Genomic DNA, 10194 nt, shown 5'->3' with positions numbered 1-10194 from the left:
TCTCAAGCGACATGATGGTGTAGCTCGATCAATTTATTACCGTCTTTGCCATGTTTGTGGATTTGAGACAGAGGCCCATTCATGGTACGACCCAGAATATGTATAGGGCGTCATGGAAATTGATAAAAACTAAATTCTTTGGAATAGGCCCGTATACAGCTTCAGACGTATCCAGGCCAACAAACCTGATCTTGTCCGTTTTGATAAATCCAATGAAAACATAAATATTATTGAGTTTTCTGTCCCTTTAGACACTAATGTCATGACAAGATTGAGGAAAAACGTGGCAAATGTGCGGACCTCGCTTTCGAAATGTCACGCTCGCATCCAAAGTACCAAGTTGTCCCTCTCCCCATTGTTCTCGGTGCCTTAGATTTGGTACCTCCCAATCTGTTGACTGACGTTCGGAGAGTACCCGGGTTTGCTACCAGGAATAGAGCCCTTCTGACAATCTGGGTAATGCAGAAAGCTGCAGTGTTGGGAAGTCTACACATTCTCCGAAAGGTTCTGGGTGGGTTCGACTAGGCAGCGTTTCCGCTTTTTATAATTTTAATCTGTAAATAATAATAACAGCAACATTATTAAAAATATTCGCAATGAATGCACAATCACAGTGGAAAAAAATAATCCCGAGAGACTTTCAGGAACAGATGAAGTTTTATGCGCGATCTGAAGAGATGGAGAGGGAAAGTTTTCCATTGTGTGGCGGCGGCGAAGGAGAAAGACCGAAGGCCATAGCTTATCCTCTGCCGAACTGGAAACAAATGTAAGTTGACAGGGGTGACGTGATGATACTTGTTACAGTATGAGGCAATCTTAGTTGTCATTTCAACACGTTGAATCTTAATTATTGATGTTGGTGCACCAGTCAAAAGGCTATTGCATTTATCTGTCCAGAATATGACAAGGGAGAGAACAAGGATGATGATAGGTTCCCTTGTAAGATAATGCCTGATATTAACTTGTATATTCCTTAATTGGAAGGAATTCACTTCTGCGATGTGGTTAACGTGTCTGTCCACGGAAAGCCGTGCGTCCAATACCACACCTACAGAATATGATAAGCCAATCAGAAATTTTCCAATTTGTAGTGAGTGAAGCCCAGTGAGCGAGTATCTTGCAGGGAGTACAATCGGTGAAATGACACATTATGCCATTGATCGTGTTGAAATACAAGATTATGTTGATTAAACAGATATGCTATCAGTGAGTTTTAACTGCTTAACTGTATTCGTATCATTAACGAGTACAAAACTATGCCGAATTATGCCAAATTATGCCAGACTTTTGGGGGGATTTACGTAGTTTGATAATGAAAAATGTTGTCGATAGATTTAAAAATATATAATACAATGCATTATACGCGATTGTTTAATCATCTTAAGGTTTGATTTGGAAAGGTATGTTCTAGCTGTTTTTAATAATCTTTGGCCCGGTTTTGGTCCTTATAAATATTAAGTATCACTCTAAAAAAGAGACAGTGGCACTTCACTGACATGTTTATTGTCAAAGCGTTTTATTTCCGTCGACGGTATAAAAATTCCCATTGTCATTCTGTTTTCGTTTTCTTTCTGAATTTTCGCTTTAGAAGTTCGGCGGATCGGTTAATCAAACGAAAAAAAAGTAAAGCATCTTCTTCAAATTGGCATTTTGTAGCATACACATAAGTATCAATGTTCATTTTCCCGCTGCGAAAGTATTGGAGAGAATAAATAAAATTATATTACCAACGGAGGTGCACTGTCAAGGTGGAGTGTCATGCATTAAAGCAGAATATTAACGACGTGCATCTGCCACTGACGCCAGTGATTAAACACGGCGGTAGGAAAGATCTGAACAGAGCCATATCTCCAGCTCCACAGGTAGGTTATTCATATACACGATAATTATACATTTACATCTACTTCAAACAGTTCCTTTCCTTATCGTACATAGCTGTATATTTGAAGTATTTGTAGCATCAGACAAATATGTTTTTTGTATGTCAGACATGAGTCAATCTTCGCAATTGCTTTCAGGGACTGGATATTGCAATGCATTTCTGGCTGTGTTTATGTGAGTACTTGTGTTCATCAAAATAAACATGTCCATGTTTGTTTGTTTGTTTATTTGTTGTTTACGCCGCACTCAGCAATATTCCAGCTATATGACGGCGGTCTGTAAATAATCGAGTCTGGAGCAGACAATCCAGTGATTGACATCATGAGCATCAATCAACGCAATTGGGATCGATGACATGCATCAACCAAGTCAGCGAGTCTGACCACCCGATCCCGTGTAATCTCTTCTCTTACTGACATGGCAGCGTTTATAATTGTCCCTTTAGGTTAAGCATCAATATAGGCATGCCAGGATCCGGTAAGTGTTGGTTCGAATCCCAGATTCACATAAATCCTGCATAACTTCGGGATTCCTTCCCACATTGAGCTGTCACGCTTTTATACAGTTCAAAGTTACGTTATATCCAACTCACGCACTCTACCCGGTAATGTTAGGATGTAAGGGACTTTCACCCACTTTGACACCACATTCACATGTGCAGCCTCCTCTCTTTGTCAGCACTACTGCCATTGGTGAGCTGCGTCTGGCAGGATCCGCTGCAAGGTGAGTCAATGTGAAGCTCACCATGTCTTTACCCGTGTGACGTAACATTGTCAGCAATTTCCTCGATTCGTGGCTTTTGCCTTTGATTAATTACTATTAAACATTATACAGTAAACTACGGTTATAGCGAACTCAAAGGGACCACTCATTTCAGTTCGTTATAACCGTAGTTCGTTATAAGCATATATACATCAAAAGGCCGGGACTAAAAATAAGTTCGTTATCGGTCAGTTCGTTATAAGCGTGTTCGTTATAACCGTAGTTTACTGTATTTTAACAGCCGGTCTGGGGGGTTATGTTATGCAGTTTACTAACATAAAGGTACACCGGCCCCTTTCACCCGAGGGACCGGTGGATAACGAATTTATTGCACACCTAATTATAGTGTATGTCTTAAGCATGCATGGTTTGGTCCGAATCGATAGGAATATCACAGTTCATCTTCCCGAGGCTAAAGAGTTAACTGACCTTAAAAGTCAAGTTTCCACCCTTGCCGGACGAGGCTGGAATTCCTGGGTTCAAACGTAGCGCCACCAGTGGCTATTACTATTTATGTCCCTTCTATGCCTCTCCAATGAACCAATCAGATTCCACCTCTCATATCACTTGCATTTACTTCAAACAAAATGGCGGCGCTCAGTCAAGACGCTCTGATCGATAAATTTGATCTATATTGTTAAAAAACGAGTCTTACATCGCGAAGTGCATCAAATCTTTATTTAAAACATTAAATGATTTGGGAAATATCTGTTGACAACGAGCTGTTGGTGCACATGCTTTGCAAAGCCTGCAATCAACTGAAATCTGCATGACAGTTAACGAACCGGGTTTCGATTTCGTTGCGCGATTTTGATTGGACTAAGAATAGACTCGTTAGTCCAGCCAAAATGTAATCCATAATACCAGCCTAGTTCGTCAAGGGTGGAAACTGGACTTTTATAGTCAGTTAACTGCCTTGCCTCGGGAAGATGACCACAGTTAGGCGTTTATAGACTTCGTTCATGCTTTAACATTCACCGAAAAATAGCAGACGACAGAAAACAAACTTAGAGTTATTCCCCCTGGAACTATTTCATTCGGAAATTATCGTAACTATCTGGAGAATGGCGTCTTATATAATTAATTCGAGATACAATATGTTGGTATGTTGCAAATGTAATGCCAAATTTCGGCAATTCGGTCGGGGAAAATAATATATACCTTACATGTTAACGGGGTACATTGAAAATAATAGTATGGGCCTCATCCAATAAGAGGGGCGGTCGGGTAGCCTAGTGGTTAAAGCGTTCGCTCGTCACGCCGAAGACCCGGGTTCGATTCCCGACATGGGTACAATGTGTGAAGCCCATTTCTGGTGTCCCCCGCCGTGATATTGCTGGAATATTGCTAAAAGCGGCGTAAAACCATACTCACTCACTCACTCATCCAATAAGAAACCGACAGCCATGTGTCACGTAAGATAACCAATCTCTCATCTCATTTCAGACAACTATGACGACAACTGTCTCGATGTCGCCATTATTGGAGCAGGTATTGCTGGCACGTACACAGGCTACCGTCTAAGGAATAAAGGCCTAAAAATGTCCATATTTGAATACTCTGACCGCATTGGAGGCCGAATGTTCACTGCTCAGATCCCCACGGTAACTGGCACGACCGTGGACTTCGGGGCGATGAGGTTAAAACCTAATGAACACACGTACCTCGTGAGTACCGCAAGACAGCTTGGACTCAGAATTGTCAACTTCCCTTTAAACTTTGGCAACCCTAATGAAACGGTATATTACCTCCGTGGGCGTCATCTTCGGATAGAGGAACTTGGTGGTCCGCGGACTCCATACAATCTGAGGCCACAAGAGAGGCTCAAGCCGCTTGACCTTTTGTGGTGAGCAGATGTTCGGACACATTGTACTCGTTCTAGTTTCTAAATGAAGAGCTTAGAGCCAAAAGGGGCCAAAATGTACTTAGGCCCTTTTGCATATTATTGCATAAATAACAACTATGAGTTCTTGTCTACTTGTAGAAAACATATTGTATGTTTTCATTGATAAGTTTTTGAAATATAACCACTTAAAATTCAGTAAAGGGCCAAAGTCAAGTTAAAAAAGGGCCAAAGTCATTTTGCTAGATTTTGGCCTTTTTAGCTCTCATTTCCATGTGTAGTTGAGACTGGTTGTTCAAGAGATTTTTAAAGTTTGGAAACATTATTATTATGTTTCAACTGTTTCAACAAAGGTGGCATTAGTTTAAATAATGTAAAAGAGCTTTACTAGTGTTTATACTTTCAGTAGTAGTTTTATCAATCTCACATGTTGAATCCCATGCAAATGCCTGAAGGTAAAAAGGGCCAATATAGACATTGGCCCTTTCCACCCTTACACAAATTAAATAGGTAAGTTAATTTCTATTTTTGAATGTGTTTTTTTATAGCAACATTAATATGTCTGCTTTCGGAATGTGTTAAGTTGAGGAATTTGTCGGTGAATAAGAAATGTTGCACAAGCATGCATATTGTTATGGTTTTCATTACTTTTCTCAAAACGGACTCCACATGACATTGGCCCTTATGTCATAGCTCTGAGCTCTTCATTGATGTTACCAGGTTCCTGTACGTGTAGAATTTAGCTCACTCGAAAGCAAAGTTAACTGTGTGATATCAGTATTCAGGTTTGTAGTTTTGCCAGGACTCAGGTATTTGAAAGGGTATATTTCAAAATACAGATCGGCATCCCACAGTACTGTTGCTGAGGATCGCATATTTCATTATTCATCACAAGCAAACCCAGATGGTTTGCGATATATATTTCCACACTTGTAAAACACTATATTTTGAATGAAGCTAGTTATTATGCACTGTGACGGAATTATCATAATACAAATGTTAGTCTCAGTTCGCTATTCGCAGTGCTGTAAGATTATGATACACAGTATATTTACCCTGTCACTTCTCATGCTATCCTCCAGGCGGCTGTACACGGCGAACACCAACATGAGCATTGGTGCCTATCCTTCAGAATCAGAGATATATAAGATACACACGACTGACGGCCTTCCACTGTATACAATCACGTATGTAAACACAGACTATGTATACAAGATTTATGTTCAAACTAGATCTGGGTCGTCGGGTAGCCTAGTGGTTAAAGCGTTCGCTCGTCACGCCGAAGACCCGGGTTCGAATCCCGACATGGGTACAATGTGTGAAGACCATTTGTGGTGTCCCCCGCCGTGATATTGCTGGAATATTGCTAAAAGCGGCGTAAAACCAAACTCACTCACTAACTCACTCAAAATAGATCTGTCATGATTCATTTTTCCAAATCGTGAGATGGCAGATATATGTCTGTGTTAAAAAGACTACCTTCCTGAGTCATTTATGTTATTTGAATTCTAATCTGTCCGCATATCTCAGAAGCATTGTGTCGAAACTGTGATAGAGTGTAGGTACCTATGTAAAACACGGGTGGTAGTTACGTGTCTGTACATGTTTGTTTGTTTAACGTCGCACTCAGTAATATTCCAACTATTTGGCGGCGATCTGTAAATAATCAAGTCTGGACAAGACAATCAAGTGACTGATGTTATGAGCATCGGTCTACGCAGTTGGGATACAATGACGTGCATCAACCAAGTCAGTAAGGCTGACCACCCATCCCCGTCAGTCACCTCTTACGACAAGCATAGTCGCCTGTTCTAGACCTATTCTAAGCCGGATCTTCACGGGACGTTTGTGCATGTCTAATGTTTGTGATATATGTCTGTTTTAGAATGGACGAATTTTTAGCCCGTTATGCCAGCAGAGAAGCCTATAACTATCTACACGATGCGCTTGTCTGGGACCACGCTACTGGGAGATTTGGGGCGTTGATAGGGCTCATATTCCTGGAATACGGTGGTGTAGATTCGTTCGCTGACCTGAAGACTGTGGATAATGGCATGGATCAGGTGCCTAAAAGACTCCTCACCAGATACTTACTTTTCAGTGTAAGGTAAAGGAATACCAACCAGTGTAAGGTGAAGCAATAATGTGCAGTGTAAGGTAAAGTATTGTTATTCAGTGTAAGGTAAAGTAATACTTTCCACAGTATGGCAAAAAAGCAAAAGTGTCCAGTGTAAGGTAAAACGATGCTGTCCAGTGTAAGATAAAGTAAAACTGTCCAGTGTAAGGTAAAGTAAAACTGGCCAGTGTAAGGTAAAGTAAGACTGTGCAGTGTAAGGTAAAGTAAGACTTCCAGTGTAAGGTAAAGTAAACTGTCCAGTGTAAGGTAAAGTAACACTGTCCAGTGTAAGGTAAAGAAACACTGTCCAGTGTAAGGTAAAGTAAGACTGTCCAGTGTAAGGTAAAGTAAAACTGTCCAGTGTAAGGTAAAGTAAAACTGTCCAGTGTAAGGTAAAGTAAGACTGTCCAGTGTAAGGTAAAGTAAAACTGTCCAGTGTAAGGTAAAGTAAAACTGTCCAGTGTAAGGTGATGTAAGACTGTCCAGTGTAAGGTAAAGTAAAACTGTCCCGAGTAAGGTAAAGTAAAACTGTCCAGTGTAAGGTGAAGTAAAACTGTCGAGAGTAAGGTAAAGTAAAACTGTCCAGTGTTGTAAGGTATAAAGTAAAACTGTCCAGTGTACGGTAAAGTAAGACTGCCCAGTGTAAGGTGATGTAAGACTGTCCAGTGTAAGGTAAAGTAAAACTGTCCAGAGTAAGGTAAAGTAAAGTTGTCCAGTGTAAGGTAAAATAAAACTGTCCAGTGTAAGGTATTGTAAGATTGTCCAGTGTAAGGTAAAGTAAGACTGTCCAGTGTAAGGTAAAGTAAGACTGTCCAGTGTAAGGTAAAGTAAGACTGTCCAGTGTGAGATAAAGTAAAACTGTCCAGTGTGAGATAAAGTAAAACTGTCCAGTGTAAGGTAAAGTAAAACTGTCCAGTGTAAGGTAAAGTAAAACTGGCCAGTGTAAGGTAAAGTAAGACTGTCCAGTGTAAGGTAAAGTAAGACTGTCCAGTGTAATGTAAAGTAAGACTGTCCAGTGTAAGGTGAAGTAAGACGGCCCAGTGTAATGTAAAGTAAGACTGTCCAGTGTAAGGTGAAGTAAGACTGTCCAGTGTAAGGTAAAGTAAGACTGTCCAGTGTAAGGTAAAGTAATATCGTAATAATTAAGGTAAGGTAAATGTAAGGTAAAGTAAAGTAAATATAAGGTAAAGGAAAGCAAATGAATAGTAAAGGAAAGTAAATATAAGGTAAAGGATAGTAAATGAATAGTAAAGGAAAGTAAATATAAGGTAAAGGATAGTAAATAAATGGTAAAGGAAAGGGATATGAGTACATTATGCGTTAAACAATTAAGAAGCTTTGCGAAGAAGGCTTCAAATGAATTAAGGTAAGCAGTATTTAATATTTCTTGGTGAAACAGTGACTATAGTCTCTCTGAGATTAAAAGGTCTCGTTTTTCATATTTCAGACATTCGATTCACCTAAATCATCAGCTGGTCTCTATACAAGGACGCCGTGGCAACTACAAGCTGACATTACGCTGCACCCAGACCGTTGATGGCTACACTACACCCACCAAGGTGAAGTGTGTTTTTTTCATTTGCTAAACAAACGCTGTATATAAGATATACACTAAATTTAGCTTTTATATATTTGACCGTGTGTGTCCTTTTCTCAGTCACCTAAAAAAACACTGTATCTAAGGTATACAATAATTTCACTTATATATATTTGACTTTGTGTGTCCTTTTCTCAATCACCTTGAGTGAGTGAGTGAGTTTGGTTTTACGCCGCGTTTAGCAATATTCCAGCAATATCACGGCGGGGGACACCAGAAATGGGCTTCACACATTGTACCCATGTTCGAGAAATGATGTGTTCCCCGTCACTACTCCAACACACGCATTCTGTGTTCTGTGATGTGAATCAGGGGTTTATTCACAACTCATTTTATTTTCCCTGTTTTACTGGGAACAAATTTTCTACTCGACTCGATTATTTACTGGCCGGTGTGATAGACCGGAAGTATTGCCGACTGCGTTGTTTTACAACGTTAAATCACTCACTTTTTCAGAGTCCAGAGAGATATGTCTGTGCCAGAAAAGTGGTCTTAGGTGTACAGAAGGACTGTGTGGAAAAGGTGAATTTCGCTCCTTACAGACTCAGCAAAGAATTCCGCCGCCAGGTTAACTCTGTACGCCAAGTGCAGGCTCAGAAAATATTTCTTGCCTACCAGAATCAGTGGTGGAAAAAAGGAAACGCAAACATCACGCATGGACGCTGCGATCTGCCAAGCAAGTTCACCTACGACTGGCGAAGGGGCACCAATGGCTATTATATCCACCTCCCTTCTTATAGCGACGGATCAGCTAGTGTCGCTAGCTGGAGGGAACTTCAGAACCAAGGCAGCACCATATATGGAAGTATGCCAGGAGCACAGAGAGTCACCACTGAGGTACGGAAAAGGATACACACCTACATGAGCAGACTGTACAGAATACCTGAGGCAGATATCCCTCCATCTGTAGGCGGGGCCATGCAACTCTGGGACACATACCCATATAAGGCGTCTTGGCATTTCTACAAACCTGGATTTAATATGGAACAAACCCGGGATTACATGCTGAAGCCATTTCCTGACCATGATGTCTTCCATGTGTCGGGTTCTTGGTGGCCGAACAAACTTCAGAGTTGGTCTGAGGCAGCATTGAGAGCTGTTGACCTCACTGTCAGACGTTACCTGTAGCATGATGGTCAAACATGGCCACAGTGTCTAATACCTGCTTACTTACTTACTTATATTGGAGATTTTACGTGCGCTTTCCGACTGCAGCGTATTTTCGCACACGGGCCCGGCCAAGCCATTTAATGTGTTTCCGAAAAGGGGAAAAAGTTGTTTGGCAATCCAGTAGGGGTGTTTTAGTGGTTGCTTATATAGAATTTTGGAAATTTTGAAATTTTGAAAAAATGCCAAGAGGGTTTCGGGGACGAACTAAGGGACCTGAGTATGGAAGTTTGTTAATTTGATTATGTGGTCTGGTTTTGGTAGTTTATTGGGGTTTTAAATGCGATTTATTAGTCCTGTTTTGATTAAGTATACGCCTAAGGCTTTGAATTTTTCTATTTTATTTTGTGGGTTTAGGTTTGCTTGTAGAGTAAGAGCCTTATTTAGATTTAGGGTGGTTTGTAGTGTAGTTCGGTGTGTTAGGTAGTGGGTGCAGTGTATGAGTGCGTGTTCTGGGGTTTCTTGTTGTTTGCAATGTGGGCAGGTTCCTGTTGCGTGTTTTCTTATTATTTTGAGGTGGTTATTTAGGTTGGTATGTCCTGTTTGGAGTTTAGTAATTACTCTGTCGATTTTTTTGGACGGATGTAGAAATTTTGGTTTGGTTAGGGTTTTTTTGAGAACCTTTTTGATTTGGCTATTTGAGTTTTGATATAGGTTATGCCATTTTTTGGTGATTTTTTGTTTGTTAACACTTTTAATTTCTGATTTGGAGATTGGTAGGTTTAAGCTTATTTCTGGGATTTTAAGGGATAGTTTAGCTGCTTTATCGGCGTTTTCATTGCCGTATATTCCTACGTGGGCGGGGATCCAAATGAATACTATTTGTTT

At 40.5% G+C, this 10194-nt stretch overlaps 1 protein-coding gene across 1 annotated transcript; it reads left to right on the top strand.

Moving 5' to 3' along the window:
- The first annotated feature begins 1598 nt into the window (after positions 1 to 1598).
- On the top strand, positions 1599 to 9474 carry LOC124151981 (aplysianin-A-like). The gene is made up of 8 exons (XM_046524695.2): positions 1599 to 1862; positions 2019 to 2055; positions 2560 to 2604; positions 4090 to 4489; positions 5569 to 5673; positions 6372 to 6593; positions 8050 to 8161; positions 8656 to 9474. The coding sequence occupies exons 2-8, from the start codon at positions 2034 to 2036 to the stop codon at positions 9325 to 9327; spliced, it is 1578 nt and encodes a 525-aa protein (XP_046380651.2). The 5' UTR covers positions 1599 to 1862; positions 2019 to 2033; the 3' UTR covers positions 9328 to 9474.
- Positions 9475 to 10194: the final 720 nt, after the last annotated feature.

This window comes from Haliotis rufescens, unplaced genomic scaffold (assembly GCF_023055435.1).
Source record: "Haliotis rufescens isolate VD_foot unplaced genomic scaffold, xgHalRufe1.0.p SCAF_11, whole genome shotgun sequence".
Classification (NCBI taxonomy): Eukaryota; Metazoa; Mollusca; class Gastropoda; order Lepetellida; family Haliotidae; genus Haliotis; species Haliotis rufescens.
Note: the sequence above shows the minus strand (reverse complement) of the source record. Positions and strands in the feature narration are given on the sequence as shown.

Excerpts from the sequence above, each read along its gene's own strand:
- LOC124151981 (XM_046524695.2), top strand. The coding sequence starts at position 2,034 with ATGCATTTCTGGCTGTGTTTAT. Across the intron at positions 2,605-4,089 it reads CTGGCAGGATCCGCTGCAAG|ACAACTATGACGACAACTGT; the intron begins GTGAGTCAATGT and ends ATCTCATTTCAG. Across the intron at positions 5,674-6,371 it reads CTTCCACTGTATACAATCAC|AATGGACGAATTTTTAGCCC; the intron begins GTATGTAAACAC and ends TGTCTGTTTTAG.